The sequence below is a fragment of the Selaginella moellendorffii genome, unplaced genomic scaffold (assembly GCF_000143415.4).
Source record: "Selaginella moellendorffii unplaced genomic scaffold, v1.0 SELMOscaffold_10, whole genome shotgun sequence".
NCBI classification, from domain to species: domain Eukaryota; kingdom Viridiplantae; phylum Streptophyta; class Lycopodiopsida; order Selaginellales; family Selaginellaceae; genus Selaginella; species Selaginella moellendorffii.
This window is the reverse complement of record NW_003314271.1, coordinates 661,626-685,701: the sequence shown is the minus strand read 5'-3', so window position 1 is coordinate 685,701 and position 24,076 is coordinate 661,626. Positions and strand designations below refer to the sequence as shown.

At 47.4% G+C, this 24,076-nt stretch overlaps 5 protein-coding genes across 5 annotated transcripts; 3 read left to right on the top strand and 2 right to left on the bottom strand.

Moving 5' to 3' along the window:
- Nucleotides 1-430: 430 nt before the first annotated feature.
- On the bottom strand, nucleotides 431-3,668 carry LOC9631257. The gene is made up of 6 exons (XM_002968067.2): nucleotides 2,356-3,668; nucleotides 1,817-2,092; nucleotides 1,582-1,760; nucleotides 1,114-1,523; nucleotides 894-1,021; nucleotides 431-833 (listed from the first exon to the last, which is right to left on the bottom strand). The coding sequence occupies exons 1-4, from the start codon at nucleotides 3,640-3,642 to the stop codon at nucleotides 1,196-1,198; spliced, it is 2,070 nt and encodes a 689-aa protein (XP_002968113.2). The 5' UTR covers nucleotides 3,643-3,668; the 3' UTR covers nucleotides 431-833; nucleotides 894-1,021; nucleotides 1,114-1,195.
- A 1,081-nt stretch (nucleotides 3,669-4,749) lies between these two features.
- LOC9650086 lies at nucleotides 4,750-6,691 on the bottom strand. Its single transcript, XM_024673168.1, has 2 exons — nucleotides 6,244-6,691; nucleotides 4,750-5,990 (listed from the first exon to the last, which is right to left on the bottom strand). Exons 1-2 carry the CDS (start codon nucleotides 6,620-6,622, stop codon nucleotides 4,798-4,800), a joined length of 1,572 nt encoding a protein of 523 aa, XP_024528936.1. The 5' UTR covers nucleotides 6,623-6,691; the 3' UTR covers nucleotides 4,750-4,797.
- A 30-nt stretch (nucleotides 6,692-6,721) lies between these two features.
- On the top strand, nucleotides 6,722-9,230 carry LOC9650085 (nuclear poly(A) polymerase 1). Its single transcript, XM_002968382.2, has 10 exons — nucleotides 6,722-6,837; nucleotides 6,892-6,969; nucleotides 7,041-7,148; nucleotides 7,236-7,298; nucleotides 7,345-7,506; nucleotides 7,559-7,672; nucleotides 7,739-7,801; nucleotides 7,873-8,208; nucleotides 8,268-8,432; nucleotides 8,504-9,230. The coding sequence occupies exons 1-10, from the start codon at nucleotides 6,772-6,774 to the stop codon at nucleotides 8,951-8,953; spliced, it is 1,605 nt and encodes a 534-aa protein (XP_002968428.1). The 5' UTR covers nucleotides 6,722-6,771; the 3' UTR covers nucleotides 8,954-9,230.
- Nucleotides 9,231-10,150: 920 nt separating this feature from the next.
- Nucleotides 10,151-11,783, top strand: LOC9650084 (protein JINGUBANG). Its single transcript, XM_002968381.2, has one exon. It carries the CDS (start codon nucleotides 10,255-10,257, stop codon nucleotides 11,686-11,688), a length of 1,434 nt encoding a protein of 477 aa, XP_002968427.2. The 5' UTR covers nucleotides 10,151-10,254; the 3' UTR covers nucleotides 11,689-11,783.
- Nucleotides 11,784-13,040: 1,257 nt separating this feature from the next.
- Nucleotides 13,041-14,746, top strand: LOC9631256 (alpha/beta hydrolase domain-containing protein 17B). Its single transcript, XM_002968380.2, has 5 exons — nucleotides 13,041-13,536; nucleotides 13,767-13,803; nucleotides 13,975-14,211; nucleotides 14,264-14,311; nucleotides 14,401-14,746. Exons 1-5 carry the CDS (start codon nucleotides 13,235-13,237, stop codon nucleotides 14,614-14,616), a joined length of 840 nt encoding a protein of 279 aa, XP_002968426.2. The 5' UTR covers nucleotides 13,041-13,234; the 3' UTR covers nucleotides 14,617-14,746.
- Nucleotides 14,747-24,076: the final 9,330 nt, after the last annotated feature.

Here is a 24,076-nt window from a genome sequence, read left to right as displayed (position 1 = left end):
TATGAAGAACATGCAACTCATTACTTGGAATGCACTCAGGTATCCTCTTTCCCTTTGTTTTGATTCTACTTTAGCAGGTTTTTGTTAGTTGAGCAAAGTCCATTCTATCCAATAATATTAATTATAAGAAACAAATGGTCTAGTTTAGCTTATTGTCATTTAACTAATTACAATAGACTAAGCTTAAAATCCTATTATTAAATGTTTTTCATCAGACTTTTACATGCATAGTATCATACGCCCCTAGCATACACATACAACATACATGGCTGTCTTCGGTGCCATTCTGTCCTTTAACATACATTCCGGACCTAACGAAGGTACTTTAACAAACCACTCGTCAGTGTTAGCCATACACAATGGATAAGCTTGTATGCATCTTGCTGGTGGTTGTAATCAACACATTACTGCTTGTGGTAAGCATAGTAAATAGACTCCAAAACACTTGACTTTTTTTTTTTTCTTTTGTAGAGCTGCGATCAATGTGGAGGCTTCCTGAGGAGCTGTACACCCCTCTCCTACACAAACAAAGTCCTAGAAGCCAGCTGCCGAGCGGTTAATGGCTCCATGCACAACTCGAGCTTGAGCATAGAAAAGTGCGGTGGAGTCGCCGATTGCCAGCTCCGGACCTCCTCGCTAGCACCAAACGCGATCTTCACTTGCACCAACAACGATTCCTTCCCCGTCGACCTGGAGACGTACGCCAGCAACAACGATGGAAGCTTGGTGTGTTGCAGGACCAGCGACGGCTCTGGCTCCGGCTCCTGCGGTGGATTTCTCGATAGTTGCACTGCTACGTCTTACAACGACACCACCGGGATGCTGCTGGCTTCCTGCAAGAGAGTCGACAGTACAGAGAATTACAAAGCCTCCCTGAATGTCAAGACGTGTACCTCAGATCCAAGAAGCAGCTGCTCGTTGGAGGAAACCAAGCTGAGTTGCAAGTATGGCAGCGGGGAAGCCGTGGAAATTGCTACTCTCGCAACCAACGATGATGGAACGCTCGAGTGTTGCACTCGTCCTGCAAAACCACCAGCACCAGCACCAGCGCCAGCACCAGGACCAGTTTAAGCAGAAGAAAAAAATTAAAATAATACTTAAGAAAACATTTACCTCTGTGCGTAAACTCCAAAATAAATAAACGAGACAAAAGAACAGAACTTCGCCTTTGGAAAAATCTGTACGGCTTGTTGCTCTATAGCTGCTCTTGGCTTCTACACATAGAACAACCCAAACAATGCTCCTTACCGTTTGGAGCGTGAGCTATTCCCAGTGGACAGTGTTGGGGCCCTTTGCACTGAGGAAGCACGTACGAGCTCGAGTGCTGCTGAGGCCAGATCCCGTGACAACTGTCACAGAAGTGGATGGTTCCAAAGCAGAAAAACGTCGCTATGGAGCAGCAAAACCGACACTTAAACTCGACGAACTGGTTACCGTGACCAAGCTTGCACTTGCCATCGGCACCAGCACTGCATCCACCGCAAACGAGCTCCGAGGGATCGTATTGCCGTCCTTGGTCCTCCCTGTCAAGAATCCACGCTCTGAGAACTTATGCAATGCGCAAACAAAGAAAACTCTTACGCCAAGTTTGGGCCGCAGTTCCGCTTCCCACCGTAGTACGGGTTCTTGCACTTGCTGCACATATAATACTGGTACTGCTCCAAGGCCAAGGAAGTCAGTTTGTCATCAGAGCTGCAACTAGCCTTGAGCTTGTCATAAACTCCTTCCAGTTTCAAACGTTTGATTGCTCTGGCTTTGATCTGCAAACGCAACAATGAAAGAGTTCCAAGAAGTTTAAAACCAGCGTGTTGCTTACCTGGCCCATTGTCGTCAAATGCTTGTGCATGTCCGCGTCCAGCTTACTGTGCTTCATAAGAAGCTTGCACTGGGGGCACTTTAAATACCCGAATGAGATTTGAGGGCCAGGACATCCCTGCTGGATTTGTCGCTTGGCACAATGCAAGTGCACAATGTGGCCACACTGAAGCAGAATTGAAGGGGCCGAACGAAGCGCCTCCACCAAGCAAATGCCACAAAAGTCATCAGCAGACGCCAATGCCTTTCCCGAGAGCTTCTGCTTCTGGCATTCCTCCTGTATAGGAAGAAGTAGAGAGTGTGAACTATTTTGCCAAAAAAGAAAGTGAAATAGATTCATGAAAAACTGGAGACGAGGAGATAAACGAAGAAAAAACAGTCGTTTACATCAGCACAAAACAAAATCAGGAGCTCAACGAACTCGAAGCAAGGAAACAAACACGAAGAAAAATGAACGTCAAGAAGGAAGCATCCACCACCACCAAAAGCATAAAACCGAGGAAGAACACACAAGGACACAAGGCAATCCTAACAAGGTACCTCTAGACAAGGTAGGCAATTTCGTTCACCTCTCACTCCACAGCAGTGGTGTCCGCAGTGTAAGTTGCGCGTGCAAGCTTGTTTCAACCGTTGCCTACACTCCATTTCCTGGCAGACACGATCGCACAACCTCTCCACCGCGACAAGATCACTTTTCTCCACGCACCATCCACTGTCCACCCCTTCCTGCTCAAGCCGACTTCGTATATCCTTCACCGAAGAACTCTCAACATCATTCCCACCGACGAGCGACTTGATCTCGTGCCGACACACTTGATGGCAGTAGATGCACCGCAGAGCCTTCTTCTCGAGCGAGAACTCCTCGCAAGTCTTTCCCAGGTGGTAGGGGCGTTGCAAGCACGCAGCACAAAAGTCCATGCTGCAAACCACGCACCGGAAGCGATTCACGGCCTTGTCCACCATGGCGCGGCGAGAGAGACGATTGCCATCGTCGTCGAGCTCGGTGAAAGGAACCGTTCTGTCAAACTCCGGCACCCCGGAAAGAGCCAGCCCCGGAGGCAAATCACTCTCGACTTTCTCGATCACGACCTGGCAACCCGGACACTTGACGAAGGAGCCACTGTTCTTGACGAGAGCATCGCTCGCTGCTGCCTCCCACTGGGCGAAACAATCCGGAGAGACGGACTGGATGTCTGTAAGCCGGAACTTCCCCCGGCAGAATGGTGACGGACATGGGAGATAGTCCCACAAAGAAGAAAACGAAGAAGAAGACGCTACCTCGCCAACGATGCTACAATCGTCGTCGCCATCGTCGTCATCCTTCGTGAGATCGATCATCAGCTTGGGGCATTTCGATTGAGACTTGCTGCTGGGGCCGGGATCCAAAACCTGGGGAGGATTCCTGCGAAGAACGTCCTTGATCGCGCTGGACACCACCGATTCCAGGCAGCCGCGGCAAAAGAGGCAAGAACACCCGGAGGAGCTCGCGAGCGCCAGGGATTCCAAAGAAACCTCCTTGTTGCAGAGATTACACCAGAACCACGCATCGCTGGCGTGAATCTGGTGCTCCGGCTGGCGATCGGCGACCTCGATCTCGCGCTTGTGCTTGCGGCCGCTGCAAGCGCCGACGTACAGCGATCCGAGGTAGGGCGAGGGTATTGGATCGGCGAGGATGAAGCCATTGGCGCAGTCGCCGTCCTCGTCCTCGATCTCGCCATCGACGTGATTGAGGAGGAATAGCTTACGCCGCTGAAGCGCCTCCCATGGCTGTGCCGCTAGTACCTGCTCGACGATTGGCTCCGCGGCGTCGAGCCTCCATATCTCCATTCCCTAAAAAATCTAATATTAAAACCATGAATCTACCTCTCTCCCTGGTGCCCTAAAAACTCTCAAAACTTCCTGGTGCCCTAAAGTCTCTCTCTCTCGCTCTCTCTCGCTCTCTCTCTCTCTCTTCTCACACACACACACACACATCCCACTTCTCGCTCGCTGTCGTCACCTCGGTACCATGAAAACGCTGGGTTACACGAGGGACTTCTTCAAAGGGGCGCTTGGAATTGCGCCGTCCCATACGCTGTCGTTGGACTGTGAAGGTGCTCTTCCGGCAAATGCTGGAGGAGCACCCGAGCAGCGCACTGGATCCCAAGGTGTACAAGGTTTTGATCCGCTACTACACCGTGAGCTTCTTCCATCTCGCCCACATGGAAGCAAAGGCGAACAACGCTGATGCGAGTGAACTGCTCGGGCGCTTTCCAGCACGACAATGCTTGCGGCTACGAGGAGAAAGTTGCCGCGGTGCTAGATCTGCATGACAATCCCGAGGAAGCGCACCAGATGCTCTTCGAATGAACCACGCATCTGAAAGATGCCCTCTCGCTGTTCAAGCGCGCCAAGCTCGCGGGCGTGCGCCTCGACCCCGGCGAAAAGGTGGCGGCCAGATTCGCAAGACGCCTATGCCATGGCTCTGGTCAAGGAATCGGGGCTTCTAAATGACGCGGGAATCGCAAACAGGGAAATTCACTCAAGGTGGCGCTCAGGAGCAAAAGGTGGTGCGCATTCCCGGAGAGTATTGAGGCCATGCTACGTGAGGGCCCAAAGATGTCGGCATGGCTCTCGCGAGTCATGGCCATCAAAAAGTCAAGTCAAGAGGTGGTCAAGCGGCTGCTGGGGAGAGGCCACGTGGTCACCGCGCTGGAGCTACTCAGTGAGAGGTGTGACCAGGGGCACGTTCACCATGGTGCTGCTAGAGGCTGTGAAAATACAGCACAGTAAAACCATGGTAAAGACGATTACTAAGAAACGGGCCGTGATGAAGAGTTTGCGTTACAAATGCAAGCTCATCTTGAAGAAGGGAAAGTTTGAATTCCAAGCGTGATTTACCTCATCACAGATGCAAGTATGAGCAAAAAATCTCTCATTTTTATTGATCTCGAATCTTAAAAGTGTTATCTATGAACCTTTTAGTGAAAGATGACCATAGTTTTACGAGCAAATAGCAGTGAGCAGTATATGCACAAGCATTAGATCCACAAAGTAAAAGTGTCCAATTCGATCAAACCAATTCTTCAAGGCCGGTGGCTGTCCAAAGTGAGCGCCATCGCTACAGCAGAAATCATAGTGCCACGGGAAAGTGATATCATAGTCGTCCACGAACATGAAGTGCTCCAAGCCCCCGAGCTCCTTGGCGAGCTCCTCGCCCAGGATGGAATTGAAAGCTTCCATCTTGTGTGGATTGGACCCCAGATCTCTAAACCCGAGGCCGGTAGCAACCGTGGAGCGAAACACCACCCGAGCTTTGCTCTCGTCCCCGAGCAAATCCTTCCAAAACACGGACGCGTTCCTGGCAGCCTCGAGGAACTCCGCCATTGTCTTCCAGTTCATGCCGTCGTGGATGCCCGAGTTGAGGATCACTGCGTCCGGCATACCACCCTGGCGGACTACTGACTGGACGAAATCGCGGTACTGAGGAACATACAACGATCCCAGGCCCAGGAAGTTGTGATGTGGATCCGGGTGCCCGTTGAAAATCGAGGCCAGCCGGACCACCTGCGACGGGTTTGCTGGATTGGTGAAGTTGGCGACGAAGATCCTATCCACGAATTTCAGCTGGTGTCCCAGGACGAAGTTGAGGAGGTTCCGGACGGTGTCTTGGTGATTCGAGTCCCCCCAAAAGAAGAGCTTCTTCCCGTCGAGACACTGCCAGGCCTCAGCAGAGTTCCAGATCCGAAACTTGCAGTGCGCGGAGTAGACCCAGCCGTTGCTCTCCAGGCTGTTGATGGCTCCGGAGCACTGGCTCTCGTCGCACTGCTCGGCTGGATCCAAGCAAAGGTAGCGGCCGTTCTTGTCTAGCTGACATGAGCTGTTGAATTTGGTCCTGGACCATCTTCCCTGCCATTGGGATGGTGGTGAAGTCGTCGATCTTAAGTCGCTGGCGGCGCAAGTGTGGAGCTGGTGTTTACGCCGACGACTCCCGGCCGTGAAGTTGATGAGCAGGCGGAACATCTCTTTCTTGAAGGCCCACTTATTCGGGACGTGATCCAGCCCGTGGAAGTTCGTGTAGACAAGACTGACCGTGAAGTTGTAGCTTCTAGCGAAGTCGCCATTGACTTTGAGTTCCACCAGGTAGGCGCCGTCTCCCAAGTCCGTCACCGGTGGACGTGATTTCCAAGTCGGACCTGCTTGATACCAATCGAAAGTTTTAATCAATGGAAGGAATTTGCAGCGAAAGAGCAATCACACACACAAGGTACTATCAGGAAAACCATATCAAACAAGATGGAATGAGAGACTCGGGAATCTAAACGAAGTCTAAACGCTAGCAAAGAAAGCAAGCAACTTCCAGAGAAACAAGAAGGAAACAAGCTCAAGAACAAAAGAGCTTGGCCTTGAAAATTCTAATCTGTGAAAGAAAAGCGCGAAGAAAAGTACCTGAGATGTCGGTCTCGTAGAAATCTCCCCCCGAGCATCGCCTGGATCCATCGGCAGCATACGAAACGATCCAGAACTTGTGAACTTCATCCGCGGCCAGCGTAATCTCGCCTCCATCCTCCGCTCGAGGAATCCCAAACAAGACAGCAGCTGCGGTGGATACGTTGTGGCATCCCTGCGTCCCATTCTCAGCAACCCGCCGCAAGAGGATCTCCGCGGAAGAGAGATCCGGAGCTCTCGCCCACAATCCCGCAGGGAGAGAGCCGCGATCGAGATATTCCGGAGGAAGCAGCGCGACATAAAGCCCTAGCGAGACGCACGCGAATCCAAACGCCGCGAATGCGGCCGCTGGGGTGAAATTCTTCCTGGGGTGATCCATGGAATGAATCGCGCCTCTCCTCTGCCATTGTCAATTCGCGCCGCTGCGCCAAACACCAGTATCAAAAGGGAGAAAAAGGTCAAAAATGGAATATAACTAGGCTATGGCGCTTTAGGGTTTGTTTGTGTTTGTTCTAGGTCTCCTCGCGGATGGAGCCGCTCTCCACGGCCGGCCCGACGCCTGCGGATCTAGGAAGGACGCGCGATCTCGAGAAGGTATGCCGCTATTTGTTGCTGGAATCTTGCTGAAATTTCGAGGATTTCGCGCAGCTCCTCTCCAATGCTGGCCTTAACGAGAGCCGCGAAGAGGCGATGAAGAGGGAGGGTGTTCTAGGGCGCCTCGATCAGGTATTTCTCGCAATCTGGATGAGATGGAGAGGCAGTGGTGTTACCTTTTGTCCTTTTGTCCTTCGTTTTAGATTGTCAAGAGCTGGGTGAGGCAAATTTGCGTCAACAAAGGATTTAGCAACGAAGTCGTCCAAGAGGCGAATGCAAAGATTTTTACTTTCGGCTCGTATCGCCTTGGGGTGAGTACCAAGTTCCAAAGAACTTGGAAGTATCGTCCTTTGGATTTTTTTTTCCTTTTCCCTTTTTTATGTTCTTGTCGGTCGCAGGTCCATGGCCCTGGCTCAGACATTGACACACTATGCGTCGGTCCGAGTCATGCTACACGCGAGGTAATATTTACAGCACTTTTCCTTTGAGCGATGATCGTTTTTGTAGGAAGACTTCTTCGTTGAGTTGCATAATATCCTGGCCGAGACCGAGAATGTCACAGAACTCAATCCAGTGCCGGAAGCTCATGTTCCCGTCATGAAATTCAAGTTCGACGGGATTTCTATTGATCTCCTGTACGCAAGGCTCTCTTCGTGGACGATACCGGAAGTGAGAAGTTTTCTTCTTCGTTTGTGCTGTTTGACTATGAGTTTTGTTTCAGGATCTTGATATTTCCGACGAGTCCATAATGCAAAATCTGGACGAGCAGAGTGTCCTCAGCTTAAACGGCTGCCGAGTGACCGACCAGATACTTCGTCTAGTTCCCAACATCCAGGTCTGTTGTTTCATTGGTAGCAGTAGATCACGGTAGGTTGCATCTAAAAATCGGTAAATGGTGTAGCATTTTCGTACAACACTACGCTGTATGAAGTATTGGGCCAAGCGTCGAGGAGTTTATTCAAATGTGAGCTTGTTTGTGTTATTACGAAATTGCAAGCGACAGTGATACTTCTTTTCCTGTTTTTGTGCTTGCAGGTTACGGGATTTCTAGGAGGCATCAACTGGGCCCTGCTTGTTGCTCGAATTTGTCAGCTCTACCCGAACGCTGTACCGAGCACGCTAGTTTCCCGTTTCTTCCGTGTTTACACACAGTGGAGGTGGCCGAATCCAGTTATGTTGTGCCCGATCGAGGAGAGATCGTCCCTTGGTCTTTTACAAGTCTGGGACCCCAGGAAGAACCCGAGAGATAAGTCTCACTTGATGCCGATCATAACTCCGGCATATCCCTGCATGAACTCTAGCTACAACGTCTCTACGAGTACTCTACGGATAATGACACAGGAATTCAACCGCGGCAACGAAGTCTGTGAGGTACGCTCGAGTGGCTTTGCTCGTTTGCTTTAATGCTTACAAGTCTCGTGTGCCTGCAGCAACTAGAGATGAGCAGGGCAACCTGGGATTTGCTGTTCGAGAGCTTTTCATTCTTCGAGGCGTATAGGAACTACTTGCAGATTGACGTAGTGGCGATAGACGACTGTGACCACCGGTGCTGGAAAGGCTGGGTGGAGTCACGGTTGAGGCAACTAACTTTGAAGGTAAAGAGGAAGCGCTTGCTATGTTTCTCGAAAGCGAACGCTTTCTGGCTTAACGCGTTATCCATTTCTAGGTGGAGAAGGACACGTACGGCATGCTCCAGTGCCATCCACATCCCTCAGACTTCGTGGACATGGCAAGGGACGGCTATCACTGTGCATACTTCATGGGCCTACAGAGAAAACTGGGAGCACCACTCCACGAAGGCCAACAGTTCGACATCCGGACAACGGTGGAGCAGTTCAAGCTCAACGTCGCGGCCTACACGTCGTGGAAGCCGGGCATGGAAATCTACGTCTCTCACGTCCGTCGCAAGCAAATCCCGCTCTTCGTGTACCCGGGAGGCGTGAAGCCCGCGAGGCCGGCGAGGCAACACTCGGGATCGCCATCGTCCGACTCCAAGCAAGGTGATTCTCGTAAGCGATTAACTTCGGCAGATCCCGGCGGCCATTGCTCGAAGAAGATCGCTTCCAGCAGCAGCAGTAACCAGGTAGTCGCCGCCGAAGAAGTGGAGGTCTCTTAACTCTCGATCCTTTCCTCCGCGCTCATTGTTCTTCCTTTTTTCCTGGCTTGGTGAGTGGTTTCTTAGTTTTTTTTTTTTTTTGTTTTTGTTTGGATCTTTGCTTCTCGTGATTTGCTCGCATCAGGTGGATTGTTTCTTTGCTTGCTGTGACATACAGATAGCTTGCATTTTTTATACGCTGCTAGAGCTAGCTCCAAAGTTACTGTCACTAACGTGATAGCTTGTCTATACGCTTTAAATATTCTCGTATATAAACAGACAAATATGATATGATACACTAAGGGTATGCTACGCGCTTTAGAATACTTTTTCGCGCGCTCTAGAAGAAAGTGTAGAAATCGGACGGCTGGGATTTCGTCTCGCAGCTCTGGAAGTTTTTGCTTGGGGGACCACGATTCCACTGAGGGGAACGATTGCTTTCCTGCTAGCGCCCCACTCACCCTTTGGGCCTTGAAATCTCCAATCTTATCCGCGAGAGGAAACGTCACCACTTTATTTCTCTGGATCGCCCGGCAAGTTAGCACGGCCCGGTACAATCGCGCTTGATGATCGTGAACAAAAAGAATTGGAAAAACAGAGAATATGATCGATCGTGGTCGTGAATGGCTCCCCGCGTACACAGCTATGGATCTTTGGCGTGTTAGGAAAGTAGCAAAAAGAATGATTTGCTTGCTAGTCCAAAGATGGCTACAAAACATATAACGGATGAGACCCTCCATGAGATCACAGCTAATAGTCTATAGATTATCGTTCAATCGACCAGGAAAGTGTGTGTTTTAAAGGCGGCGGCCCATCGATCATCGATCAACGACTGGGAAGATTTCCTTTGAAAAACAAATCCCTTGTAGCGAAAAGACTTCCAAGTTTTTTAAGCGCAACTTGTTCGTTGGTCCGGTCGGGCAAACCAAAAGCTACCGTCGAATCAATTGTTTAGTTTGTTGTAGAGAAAGAAGAAACGATTCTTTAGCGGATCAAGGGACACTTTCTCGAGGAATGCCTAATGCCTTCGTGGATTAAACTATGAATCAATCAATTTAGTGAAAAGTATGGATAAGATAAGCAAAAGAAAAGGCACTGTCACAGTGCCTTCTAGCTGGAACGATGCCCGCGTGGAACAACCGGATCTTTCATATCTCCTTTCTTTAAATACGACCGTTGATAGAAGTTTCCCTTCCATCTCCTTCTCTCTCGCTTGGCTGACCAAACGAAAAATCCGATCATCCATGAACTTCGCGTGCTGACCCCGCGGAATCGCTCTCCTGGCTCCATTTTGCTAAAAGGGTCTCTCCTTACAGCCGAAAATGGAGCTCGGGCTTTGCAATAGCGCAGCTGATCAGGCAAGTTCGCTAGAATCGTCAACAGCTTCTTGCTCTTCGACTTCTTCCTTCTCCCGATGTTCCAATTCCTCGTCTTCCATCGATTTTAAACTCTCCATCAGATCTTCTTATTCGCATCAGTCCTCTGCCTCGAGCCTCCCATCGGTCTCGTCCTTTCAACGCGGTAGCAGCGTCGATTCGGCGCTCCTGTGTCTCTACACCAGCTGCGTCTTCAAGAACTTCCCCTACAAGTCGCTGCCCTCCACCGCCATCGCCTCCAAATCCGGCATCACCGCCCTCTGCGCCACAGAGAGCCCAGAGCTCCTCCTCGTCGGCACCGAGAGCCATGGAATCCACCAAAATCCCTGCGCTTCTAAAGAATTCGAGGCCGTGGGCTCACGCGGGGGCAGCATCAAAGCCATTCTGGAGCATCAAAATCGCGTCTTGACCGCCCACCAGGACGGCAAGATTCGTGTGTGGCGAAAGAAGAAGCGCCATCGCCAAGAACAGGGAATAATTAGCGAGGAAATCGAGCTCTGCCACACTCTTCCCACAGTCAAGGACGTCCTCTCGCGATCCATCCTCCCCTCGAGCTACATCCAGGTGCGCCGCCACCGGAAGAAGCTCTGGATCCAGCACGCCGACGCGGTCTCGTGCCTGGCCGCCACCAAAGATCTCGTCTTCTCGGCCTCCTGGGACCGATCGCTCAAGATCTGGCGCGCCGCTGACTGGAAGTGCCTGAATTCCGTGCGCGCGGCCCACGACGATGCGATCAATGCCGTGGCCGCCGCGCAGCAATTTGTCTACACCGCTGCCGCCGATGGCAAGATCAAAGCATGGGAGCTCTGTTCTAATTCCCAGAGTTCTTCTTTCTTGGGAGGGAAGAACAAGGCACAGATTGGATTGTCGCTCGTCGCGGTCCTGGAGCGCCACAAATCGTCAGTGAACGCCCTGGCGCTAGATTCCTCGTCGGGCTACCTCTACTCGGCGTCGAGCGATCGATCAATCGTGGTGTGGGAGCGCGAGGAGACGGCGATGCATATGGCGGCGGTGGATGCCCTGCGGGGGCATTGCATGGCGGTGCTGTGCCTGGCGATTTCCAGCGGCATCCAAGATGGGCATTTCTTTCTTTGCAGTGGATCCGCCGATAGGACGATCCGCGTGTGGTCGAGGGAGAGATTCACAGCGATCCACTCGTGCTTGTGCGTGATCAAGGGGCATCAAGGCCCGGTGAAATCGGTGTCTATGGCTGCTTGTTCTTCCTCGTCTATCGGGGCTGGAGCCCGGGTTGTGAGTGGTGGATTGGATCGCCAAGTCAAGACCTGGTGGGTTTCCCTGGATGGATCGTGCCCGGATCAAGAAAAGTTAGAGAATAGTTTGGTGCTACGTGATCCCGGGACATTGGTTCTTGGAATGTAAAGTTTATCAAGCTTTTTTCACCTCTCTCTCTCTCTCACTTCCTCTAGAGTTTTGGATAACTTTGCAATGGCTATTCTTTCGCTGTTTACGTGACATTAGCGAGATCCGATTTTGTTCCTCCTAATTCGCATGGTCACGGTTTGGCACCCGTGCAGAGATAAGATTCCATCTTTGAGCTGAAAAGTTAGCTAGAGACTTACCCAACAAAAAAAAGAGAGAAAAGAAAACAGTGCAGGCTAACCTTTAAGGTACGAGAAGACCAGATATCATGACCGCAACCTCCTCTTAGGGTAAATCACTTATCCGCCAGCTCGAAGCAACACAACCCGAGGTGTCCTCCCTGTTTCTTTTTTGCAAAGCTGAGCTTCATCAGCCTCCCACCACATGGCATGAATTCCTTGTTTGTCAGGACGAATTTACAAAACAGAAGAAGGTGGTAAAGACTCAGCAAGTGTCGGTTTGAGAGAAGAATTCTGGCTTGGATAGTATCGTGTACTAAGAGCTTCAGCTCGAGGTTACAGATGCATTTATATGGTGCCCTCCGTGAAAGATTTCAATCTCCTCTTTCAGCTGGTGCCGGCCTGGGTTATGGAGGAGTTCTTTCCTTTTCTCTTTTGGAGGAATTGTCACAGCGTTTGCATGGTTTCTATCCATACGGAGAAAAGCCATCCACTTCTCAAGGGAAACTTGAACCTAAGCATCTCTAAAATCGCTTACACGCTGACGCAAAGTCCATATAGACCAAGGATTCTTACCACTTCTGTGAAGAGCAAAACAGCCGTAGCTGATTCAATGCAGATAATTTCCATGACCAAAAACTTACAGATGCATAGATACAATCTTTGCTGCCTCCTTTTCTCTGGCGGCCAAACTTGATATCTTCAGGTGGAATACTTGCCACCCAGTCTTCTTAACATCTTGCTGAATGCTCCCATTCACTATTGTCATTACACACTCGCTTTGAACAACCCGTTCAAAGGTTTGTACACTTTAAAAACTTCTTATAAGTGTGTCATGTCATGTTCACGTGAGTAAATAGTAGAAACATCTTGTGCATGGCTGTCGTGGATACGCACTTAAACTCTTCCTTAAACTTTCCTTTCATCATCGAGGAAAAAGTTACCTTTGAAAGTAATTCACTTTAATCTGTTCTTCACCCAAAAGATAAATTGAGATTCACTACCTCAGTGAAACTGTGTGATCACTGGACAATTTGGCAAAAAGACGAAGTCATTGTCATTGGTCAAAGAACTCAAGACCCAACACAATTCTCGTTGACTTGTATTTGACCACCATAAGAAAATTTGTGTTCTTATTTAAACCGAGGCGCATATTCTTGGCATGGTGTTTCTTTTTGTTTGCTTGCGTCTTGCGTTGTGTAGGGCACTATCCTAGGTCTGGCGCTGCGCTGGGCCAGATCCCTTTCCCCAATGTAGCACTCACTGCTCCTCTCATGGCGGAATTTCCAGCGATCGCGTAGCTGCGGCTGCCCCAAGAATCGTCGTCTTGTTCCCAGGATTCCCAGCAAATTCGTGGATTCTCAGCCATGGGCGGTGTGACATCCACAGTTGCAGCTAGGTTTGCCTTCTTTCCCCCGACGCCTCCGTCGTACGCAGTGATCCGGGACCAGATCACTGGCCGCTTGGTCCTCTCGGATGTTCTCAACCGGGATCACGTCGATGTGGTGAGCATGAAGACGAAGCGAGGGCAAGACATTGTGGGGATCTACGTCCACCATTCCGCCGCGCGCCTCACGCTGCTCTACTCGCATGGGAATGCGGCGGATTTGGGACAAATGTATGAGCTCCTGGTGGAGCTCAGCGTCCATCTCCGGGTGAACGTCATGGGGTAAGCCCAAAATCTCGATTTTTGGATGGGAATTCCTCTCTTCCACTGATCTGTGCTTGGAGATTTTTTGTTTTTTTTTCCTTCTCTTTGTTTCGTTTGAGTTCTTTCGAGTTCTTTCTCACTGCCGTTCTTTCGCTGTTTTTCCATTGTTTCATTGATTATTGTCCCAAGTTTCTATCATTGACTGGTTTCGTTTTCGTATTTTTTGAATTTTTTTCTTCCTCGCGCAGATACGATTATTCAGGCTACGGAGCATCTAGTGGAAAGGTACGATAGAATTCTCTCCTCTTATAACTATTTGCCTGGCATTTTCTGTGTAGATATTCTCTTTTATACTGTCTCTTTTAGCTACAGGAACTTTGCAGTTTTTCATTGTTCTTGTACTTGGCCATGAACTCTGGTTAAGGTTTTCACTTTGGAATGTCCATCTTTTTCCAGCCGAGTGAAGCAAACACGTACGCGGACGTGGAAGCTGCCTATCAGTGCTTGGAGCGAGACTATGGCGTGAGACAAGAGGATGTGGTGCTCTATGGACAGTCCGTGGGAAGTGGCCCGACAGTGGACCTGGCGGCCAGGCTCCCGAAAGTTCGAGGCGTTGTTCTTCACAGTCCGATCCTCTCCGGCTTGCGTGTTATGTACCCCGTCAAGAGAACATACTGGTTTGATATCTACAAGGTATGAAAAGAGAGTTCTTTGATTTGATTTTCTTACCTTCGGTCCCTTGCAGAACATTGAAAAGATAAGACGCGTGAATTGTCCCGTGCTCGTCATTCACGTAAGTGATAAAGTTTCTTCTTTATTCTTTCTTCTTTTCCCCACTTGGTTCTAGTTGTAGGTGAGGAATCTGATCTTCATTTTTCACAGGGTACCAGCGACGAAGTTGTGGATTGCTCGCACGGCAAGCAGCTGTGGGATCTTTGCAAGGAAAAGTACGAGCCACTGTGGCTCAAAGGAGGGGGTCACTGCAACTTGGAGCTCTATCCAGAGTATATCAGGCACTTGCGCAAGTTTATCATGTCTCTTGAGAAATCCGGTGGCCCAAGGAACGGGGGAGGGATCGAAAGGACCCGGTCTTACTAACGAGACAGAAAAAACGCTTGTATTTTTATGAAACAGGTAGACGACCTGTTATTACAAGAGCTTTTTATGCTGTACACTTCAAAGAAATTTTATATCTTGTTATAAGAAGAGCCACGAAGCTCTTTACGTCGAGACGAAGATAGATCATCCAAAGACGACGTGATTGGCAAGGGTTCCAGAGTGCTGATGGTAGCGAGATGAATGTGAGACGAGCTTTGAAGGATATAGTGGATCCTGGGGATATTCATTCATTCATTCATTCGCTGTTTACAGGGTCTTGTGGTGCCCACCAAGAAGAAGAAGCATGAGACCAACGGATTATAGTAAGCTGTTTTGATGGTCTCATGAGCCAGATATAATCCCAGACACGTGAAGCAACAATGAAACGTGGAAGTATCACTAAAGACCAAGCTTTTGGTGTTTCAAGAGCTATTCCAGAGATGAGCATTGTTGTGTCTTCTGGCCAAGTTCTTATTCTCGTTCATATCCATGTTTAATTTACACCACTAGCTCTTCATAAAATGTCACAAAATGCACATTGGTATGCATTGTCAAAACACGTGTGAACTAATAAATAGTTTTAGTATTTCGTCCTTAAAGTGCATTCCGGATCTAACAAAGATCAAAGATATCACTTCAAACTAACGTGAGAACGCCACCTAGACCATCTTAGAGCAATTTCACAATGCATAAGCTTGTGTGTGCCTTGTTGATGCTTGTAATCAACACATTCCTACTCGTGGTAAGCTCACAGTTCTTCTGCGACCAAAGAACTTGATTTGGCTTCTTGTAGAGTTGTGATTCATCATGTGGAGGCTTTTTGAAAACCTGTACACCCATCTCTTATAAGAAAAATGTGCTGAAAGCAAGTTGCCAAATGGTCAATGGCTCTAAGCACGAGTCAAGTTTGAGCACAGACGAGTGCGGTGGAGTGGCCAATTGCAGCCTCCAGCCGCCTGGATCAAACCAATCAGCTCCAATCTTCTCTTGTCGTAACGACTTCTTCAGCGTCAATATGGAGGAATATGCGGGGAACAACGACGGAAACATGGTGTGCTGCAGGAAAACTACTCAGTGCGGTGGATTTCTCAACAGTTGCACTCCTACTATTTATGAAGCGGACACCGGGAAGCTGTTGGCTTGGTGCAAGAAAGTGGACACTACATGGAATGGCGATGCTATCTTGGATGTTAAAAAGCGTACCTCAGATCGCAAAACCAGCTGCTATTTGCAGAGAGACAAGCTGAAGTGCTACTATAGCAGTGGAGAGGCCGTGCAAATGACCACTCTGGCAACCAACAATGATGGAAGTATAACATGTTGCACTTAGTACCAGTTTAAGCAGAAGGAAGATAATAAAGACATTCAGTACAACAAAGGTCTTGTTGATCTCTAGAGCTATTCTTGGCTTTTACATAAAATTTGCAAATTTACACGTCTCATGACATCAGAACTGGCAGACTAGAAGCACCTTGTCTTTCCATCACTTTGGACATACGCTCCGAGAGCAGGAGCTTGAGAAAGCTTGTAAACGTTTTAATTCCCATTTCGATTTTATGGCGTTTCAATTTAGATAGAGCCAAGCATGGTTGGATCAAAGACGTGATTGGCATAAGGTAATTCCTTCTATATAATGCTTTATTTCGTTAAAGTGGGACTTATTCAGTAAAGTGGGACATTAATTAGCATGTGTCCACATGCCATTTCCTAGTACTTAATTAATATTTATTAATATTTCTATCAGTTTTTTAATTTATTTTTTTATATTTCACAATATTATAACACAAAATCATATGAAAAGTTTTTAATTTATAAATTATAAAGTTAAAATTTCAATTTTTTATTGTTGTTATAAAAATGGCATGTGGCCACACACCATAAGTGGGATAATGAAAAGTCCCACTTTAACGAAATAAAGCATTATAGGTGAAGTAATAGATTGACATGGAACGCTAGACTTTCAAGAAAAAAGAGTTATAACAGTGCCGTACCTCAGATTTACACATAGGGCAAGAATTTCTTGCATATTCATAATTTTAAAAAAAAATTGGATTGGTTTGATTAGGAAAAAAAGAGAACAATAATGCATCTTCATGTTACAAACTAAGACACAGTATTTTGTCCTTTAGTGTGCATTCCGGATAACAAAGATCAAAGACATCACTAGAAAGATGTACTTCATTGCCCTTCTAGAGCATCTTTTCTACCCTAGTTCTCCCTTATATATGGTTCTATACCATACTCCCATATCATAGCTGTACTGGTTTGGCGACTCTCACTGGGCAAAATGCATCCCTTGCAAAAAAGAAATATGCTGGAAAGGAGAAACCGGAAGACGTCTCAACCAAAAGAGGGTTGACAAAGAATGTTTTGAGACAGATTTCAAGGCCAAGCTCCGAGGCAAAGATGAATAGAAAACAAATTCACAAGAACACAGAAAGATGGAAAATTCCCAAGACATCCAGACACAAGTAATAGCCTGTCAAAAAGGATAAGTTGTCCGGCCAAAAGGACTGAACAAGGCAGCCAACTGTCAGCGTGAACCAACCCCTACTCTTGGACCAAGTGGCTTGGCCTTCTTTCAACGTAGGTAAGGCAGCTAAAACAAGTATCAAAGATGTCAAGGAAACACAAAGATACATATAAACAAGAGCCATATGAGGCAGGCTGAAAGCAACAAGAATGCATAGCGATTTGATCAAAGAAATTCTATCTCATGACACTAAATTAATAACCGTGCTTAAAAGGAAAGAAACTTATCTCGTAAGAGAATCATAATGGACATTCCTATAATTTGGCATCCCACAGGAGCGAAACACTATCCTCCCGACATAGTATCAGGCCTCGAAATTGCAAAACCCAAGCGTTAAAGGCTAGACAAACAATGAAATAGAAGGAACTAACATAGAGAAAATACCTCTTGAGATGATTACCATGTGCATTTAAACCGAAAGGGCACTACAGAAGGAAATCCTAAGTTGTCATTAAGTCAAGTATACTTGACATGGTGACAAGAAACTTATGTTGTTGGCTTGAACTTACTAGTGTTGGGGACCCCTGCGATATTAAGACTAGTCCCTTAATATTTGCTAAATGATAGCTTACCGTGTCTGCCAAATACACCTTTTGTATTAGCTCAAATGCTATTTATGGAAAGTGTTTAGATTTGCTCATTTGGCATGTCTATAGAATGTAGAGATTGGCCTGAAAACAATGGTGTTGGCTGTGTTGCTACTTGTCTTGCATCCGGCTTGGGTCTAAACCCAAGTTCCACTCTGCTCTAGTCAGTGAGGTACCCTCCTCCTCACGTTAGGCCACCAGTATGCCAAATTGTGCCAGACTCCATCTGACACCATTTTGTGTGCAAGTACTGGATACAGGGAGCTGGTGCTCGTGGGATTGTATCGGACCCTCGTTTCATAGTGCAACAGGCTTGGAGTTTAGCTCCAAATTCAGATGCGCTACATTTGGTATTAGAGGAATTGTCTCAATGATTTTTATCCAACTTTTATCAGATTTTCTAATTCAAGTTGCATACACAGAGACTTTTCAAGTAGATCCAAAACGATATATGTAGGATTAGTTGGATTGCACTATTCGGTAAGAATGTTGTTAGTTACTGATAGAGGCATGCATGCAGCTAGTGGGATGGTGAAAAGGAACCGTGCTGATGACACTGAAACCTCTAAGCGGGCGAATTGAGAGGAGGAAACTCCGGCTAGAGATGCTGTGGAAGAGGTTGAGGCTGAGTCAGAAGAGGAAAAGCCAAATGCTATGGCACTGTAGCATACGGCTCAAGAGATCAAAATTGAGAATTTGTGAAGGGAAGTTCACAAATTGAAGAAGGAGAACAAGAAGAGGAAGAAAGAAGCTGAGGCAGCTAAACCAACTAAACCTAAGCAACTGGACTCCTCTTTAAGTTCTGAGGACAATGAAGTTTTATAACCACCTCTAGTTGCACGAGTTTCAAAGTTCAAGCCTCTGAAACCACCCAACTTCAAAGACATGCGGGACTATTAAGTTTTGGAAGACTGGGTCTACGATATGGAAAACTATTTCATAGTGGCAGACGTAGATAATCATACGAAAGTTGTGTGCGTGCAATCCTTTCTCACCGATCATGCCAAAACTTGGTGGCGCTAGGTGTATGCTGAAAAAGGATAGACTAGAAGTTGGACCAAGATGCGGTCTCATATCCGTAAAGAATACTTGCCGGATGATCTTGGTCTGAGACTTCACACGGAGCTGCAGCGAATGCATTTGCTCAAAAGCGCATTATGATTGCAAATATGAGTGACGAAGATGCTCAGAATTATTTCCTAGAGGGTTTAAGTTCACTTTCTTGAAATGAGATTTTGAAGTTTAAACTGAAAACATACCTAGAGTGTAAGGAGGTAGCATAATAAGTTGCCTTTAGTCACTCACTCATAGAACAATATCAATAACCATATACTGGTACCTCAAACAAGAATAAGAAATATGGGAATAAACAAGGTGATCGAAAATAAAGGGTGGAAGAAAGGTTTTATTCTAGAGGCTTAGAAGCAATGGTTAACAAAGGTGGTAATGGTTGGAGACCACTAATAGTTTCTTCTGGTCCTAGGCCCTCTGTTCCTCCTCCTGGTGGGTACAAGCAATAGCAACCTGCAAAACCTACTCCTAGCGAAACGGGTAGTATGGGTCATTACTTCCATTGTGGAGAGCCAAAACATAGGTCCTCGGAATGTCCCAACAAGCATAAGACAAGGTCTTGTGTTAATGTCATGAGGGAAAATGGTGGTGGTGAAGCTGAAGGGGTTGACGAGTTGGTTAATGCAAACACTGATCCATTGATGTATCTGGTAGGCTTTATCTACGGACATTGAGTGATGATTGATATAAGAGCTTCGCACAATGTGATATCCAAAGACTTAGTTATGTTGTTAGGATTGAATGTTGAGCAAATGCCACCCATACACTTTTGGTTTGCAGAAGGTGGGCAAGTAGCCAGAAAATTTGTGAGTGATGTTCCAATAAAAATATCCAAGTGGAAAGAAAGAGTGGACTTGGTAGTGTTGAAAATATCAAATTTTCAGATGGTGTTTGGTATGGATTTTTTCAACAAATATATTAAAGGGATTTATGGTGTTGGACAAAGTTGTGTCATATTGAAGTTAGAAGGACATCCCGATGTGTCCATCCAGTTGCAAAAGTGCTCCTCAAAGGATTGGGATGCTAAGTTCCTAACTGCGAGAGCCACTCAAAAAGCAGCTAAGAAGGGATGTCGGACTTTTTGGGTTCAAGTGATGGAACCTAAGGGTGTTAGTGACTTAGTTCAAATTGGTGACAGGGTTGATCTTATACCATAGAAGATATTGGAGTTGTTGGCGAGGAATTAGGATATCTTCCCGAAGGATTTGCCGCCAAAGCTATCTCCTAGTTGTGAGGTTGATAATCGGATTGAGGTTATTCCGGGTTCTAAACCACTTACAAAAGCTTTGTATCGTTTGAACATCAAGGAGATGGTTGAACTCAAGAAGCAACTCACGGAGGTTCTTGACAATGGTCATATCCGACCAAGCAAGTCACCTCATGGAGCACCAGTTCTTTTTGTTATGAAAAAGGATGGAACCATAAGGATGTGCATTGACTATCAGGCACTCAACAAGATCACGGTCAAGAATAGTTATCCTTTGTCATGCATTGATGACTTGTTTGACCAGCTCTTAAAGGGTAAGTATTTTACGCGACTTAATTTGCGGTTTGGGTACCATCAGATATGGGTGGTAGATTAAGATGTGGAGAACACAACCTTTAAGACTCGGTATGGATCTTATGAGTTCCTTGTCATGCCATTTAGGTTATGTAATACTCAGGCAACGTTCAGCACTATGATGGATAGAATATTTGGAGATTATTTGGACACATTTGTTGTTTTATATATCGACGATGTTCTAATCTTTAATAAAACGTTGGAGGATCATTTGAAACACTTGGAGTTGGTGTTTCAGAAGTTGCGTGAACACAAACTGTATGCTAAGGAAAGTAAATGCGCTTTTGGACAATTGCTTGTAAACTTTCTCGGACATATAGTTGGTGGTGGTGTAATTGAGGTGGATCCAAAGAAGGTGGAAGCGGTGAACTCCTGGGAAGTTCTGACCATTGTATCAGATGTTCGTTCCTTTTTTGGATTGGTAGGATACTATCACAAGTTTGTCTGCAATTTTGCAAGAATTGCTCTTCCATTGACTGAGTTGACGAAGAGTAGTATACCATTTCATTAGACACCAGCTTGTCAGTGTGCTTTTGTATGATTGAAGGAGATCTTGACTACGATTCCTATTCTCAGGATCCCAAATCTTGATAAACCCTTCAAAGTGCATTGTAATGCATTTGGCTATGTTATTGGTGCCGTGTTACAGCAAGATTGTGACAAAGCAGTTGGTGTTATGCTAAGGCAACATGGTTGTCCCATTGCATTCTATTCCAAGAAATTGGATGAAACTCAACGAAGATGGCCAAAATATAAGAAAGAGATTGTGAGACACAAAATCCCTAGGCCCCAAAGTGGAGCCGGAAAGGGTGCCACGTGGTAGTGGCCGAAGCGAAAGCTAAACGAGCATAACAGGTTTGGACTAAAAGCTCTGACTGGAGAGGTCGAGAGCGGGAGTGGAACTCTCAACAAAGTGCTCGAGGAACAAGCACAAAGTGAGCAATAAGCGAGGCTCCAAAAAGGGACCCAAAAGGACCGAGACGGAGTCCGAGATGGAGTCCGAGATGGACCGAGACGGAGTCCAAGATGGAGTCCGAGATGGACCCGAGATGGAGTCCGAGAAGGACCCGAGATGGAGTCTGAGGTCGAGACCGAGACTGGGACCGAGACCGGGACTGAGACCAGGACCGAGACCGGGACCGAGACCGAGACCAAGACCAGGACCGAGATTGAGACCGAGGGGGAGGCCAAAACCGAGCCCGAGCCCGAGTCCGAGTCCGAGTCTGAGTCCGAGTCCGAGTCCGAGTCCGAGTCCGAGTCCGAGTCCGAGTCCGAGTTCGAGTTCGAGTCTGAGAGGGTGAAAGCCCAAAGCGTTTGGGAGGACTACAGTGGAGCCAATTTGGCTAGGTTTGGCCCAGGAAGGCCAGACCCAGTGTTGGGTGATGAACTAACCACTGGGAAGTCCAAGACTAGAGTGAATACGGACCGACAAGCGGGGTAGCTTGGTGAAGTGTTCAAGAGCCGGCTCTAGTTCCCCCGGGAGATCGACTGGCCGGTGCTCCCAGTCCAAGTGTGGGTGGCACTACCTACTTGGATACCAGGCGTGGCTCAACGAAACCTTGTTCTAAGCCCATGGCTAGAGCACCCAAAGGCGGAAGGCGGGGAGAGTACCCAAGTGGCTCGCGTAAGGCCACGGTGTTCCGAAGTGTTGTCCCAGACTGTGGAAAGGAAAAGGAGCAGTCCTTTGGTGTGGTGGCCAAGGATACGGTCATGTGGTGAGGAAGTCCCAGAGGACCATGGGACTTAGTGGTCAGACTTGTGGGCCTCAATCCAGTGGCAGTGTTGGCAAACACGGCCAAGGGCAGAAAGGGACTTAGTGGGGACAGACAGAGGGATATTGGGGAAGGCTGTTCCCCTTGTCGGTGGGCATCCTAAGGATGCTAAGGAGTGGATCTGGGATGACCACTCACAGATGGTTGGCTCAGTCTTGGAGAGACAAGACTGTGTTGCAAGTGGTATTGGACTACCGGTGCGGCAAAGGTGATTGGGCATGGCCTTAGCGTAACAAGTTGCTATGTCAGTGGTACCTTTGAGTGTCGATCATGGGATCGGACACGTGGAGCACTTGGACCAGATGCAAGGGTGGAGTGGCATGGATGCCACTCTTGGGGCTAGCAAGTCCCAAGTCCTGAATTGGACTTATGGAGGTTGTGAATGAGACTCCTCCAAATGGTCAGAGGTGTGGTTAAGTGACTAAAGTAGAATGGAAAAATTAGTCGCTTACAACTTGGTATCGGAACTGTTCCTTAGTCCGACTTTTATTGGTGCTCAAATGTGCCACGGGAATCTTAACAGAAGTGGGAATAGCATGGCCTAAGTTGGAAGGCATGTGGTTGGAGTGTGGTGACCCAGATAATGATGGAGGTGTGGAAGCACCAAGCAATGAGTTGTAGGACTTGACAACTATGGGGCAACTAAGCAAGAGGTGTAAAGATAATTGATTAAATGGGTAGAAGGTAGCTACCCAAAACTTCTAAATGGCATAAGAAAGTTAGATATACCCTTACAGGGGATAAATTGCTTATGTTGCGATATAGTGAGTCAATGTCGTAAAAGGAAATGCATATTGTCAAGGAGACCATCATTGAAACACCCAAACGCTCTAGAACACTAGGAGGTGGTGTTTAGTGTCGCAAGGGCAATAGATAAGGCCCAAGGGACTAAGTCCCTCGTGAATGATGGATGGAAAGTGCTATCCAAATGTCCAAGGTTGCGAAGACGGGTGAAGACTGTCTACCCGAATTGGACAAAGCCAAAAATGGAATTTTGGCAAGGCTAGTGATGGGCATGTAAGGGCCCATAAGCAATAACGTTAATCCCAATATGTGGGATTATAAGGTGAGCATACCTGGATTGAAGAACCATTCCCTAGGCTGTCGGGTAGGTTCATCCCCAAGAATACTTGCTAAGGCATGGTAGAAAGTGCAAAGCTATCCTCCTAGTTTAGAGGCGAATAACCAAAGGAAAGGTGTGAAGCCAAAAAGCAAATAGTAAGGGGATAGAACAGAACCATAGGAATAAAAGGGCATGACCAAGGCTAGTTATGCCAACTGGGAGTGGAGAATCAAATGGGGGCTCGAGGGTGTTGTTGCTAGCAACCGTGATGCCATAGAGAGTCTAAAATATGGAGTTGTCCATGTTAGACTATATGGCAACTAGAAAGCTTATGTAAAGGGAGGCCTTAGCAAGCTAAGGGACAGAGTTCCTTCAAAAGTTCCTAAAGACGATTCTAGGTAGCTTAGTACTTGGAAAGGCCAAGTGTAAATGGTTCATGGAACGCACGAAATCAAAGTGGCGCAGCAGAAGCGTGGTCTTGAAGCTTGCCATGAGGCAAGGCTATCAAGGTTAGGGAAATAATTCCCGAGTGTTCAAAGAGAGGGCTTTGAATGAAAGTTGATGGTCAAGGACTTCCATGCTTATGCAAGAACCATGTTACAGTGGCCGGAGGACTTGCTAAGTGAGATTGGCAAGTCGGGGGAACAAATACCCTAGTTGAAGGTGATAACTTCAAAAAGGGTGGGCCATGGGGCCAAGCATGGAGGAGTCCATGCATAATCACAGACTTGTCAAGTGAAAGGACTTGGCAGTGTGGAGGAACTAGGTTCCTAAGCTGTGATCTGTAGCGCGCTTTAAATATAAGTTGGTGCACCGGCGTGATGAGTCACGCCAGGCATCTAGGGTGATGCCGTCCGTAGATGCATATACGGA

Bases quoted from the DNA above. Each gene is read 5' to 3' on its own strand.
- LOC9631256 (XM_002968380.2), top strand. From the start codon at position 13,235: ATGGGCGGTGTGACATCCACAGTTGCAGCTAGGTTTGCCTTCTTTCCC. The intron at 13,537-13,766 runs GTAAGCCCAAAA...TTCCTCGCGCAG, and splicing joins CTCCGGGTGAACGTCATGGG to ATACGATTATTCAGGCTACG. The intron at 14,312-14,400 runs GTAAGTGATAAA...CATTTTTCACAG, and splicing joins GTCCCGTGCTCGTCATTCAC to GGTACCAGCGACGAAGTTGT.
- LOC9631257 (XM_002968067.2), bottom strand. From the start codon at position 3,642: ATGGAGATATGGAGGCTCGACGCCGCGGAGCCAATCGTCGAGCAGGTA. The intron at 2,093-2,355 runs GTACCTTGTTAG...CTTCCTATACAG, and splicing joins ATTGCCTACCTTGTCTAGAG to GAGGAATGCCAGAAGCAGAA. The intron at 1,761-1,816 runs GTAAGCAACACG...TTGCGTTTGCAG, and splicing joins ATTTGACGACAATGGGCCAG to ATCAAAGCCAGAGCAATCAA.
- LOC9650086 (XM_024673168.1), bottom strand. From the start codon at position 6,622: ATGGATCACCCCAGGAAGAATTTCACCCCAGCGGCCGCATTCGCGGCG. The intron at 5,991-6,243 runs GTACTTTTCTTC...GGTATCAAGCAG, and splicing joins CTACGAGACCGACATCTCAG to GTCCGACTTGGAAATCACGT.
- LOC9650084 (XM_002968381.2), top strand. From the start codon at position 10,255: ATGGAGCTCGGGCTTTGCAATAGCGCAGCTGATCAGGCAAGTTCGCTA.
- LOC9650085 (XM_002968382.2), top strand. From the start codon at position 6,772: ATGGAGCCGCTCTCCACGGCCGGCCCGACGCCTGCGGATCTAGGAAGG. The intron at 6,970-7,040 runs GTATTTCTCGCA...CCTTCGTTTTAG, and splicing joins TTCTAGGGCGCCTCGATCAG to ATTGTCAAGAGCTGGGTGAG. The intron at 8,433-8,503 runs GTAAAGAGGAAG...ATCCATTTCTAG, and splicing joins TGAGGCAACTAACTTTGAAG to GTGGAGAAGGACACGTACGG.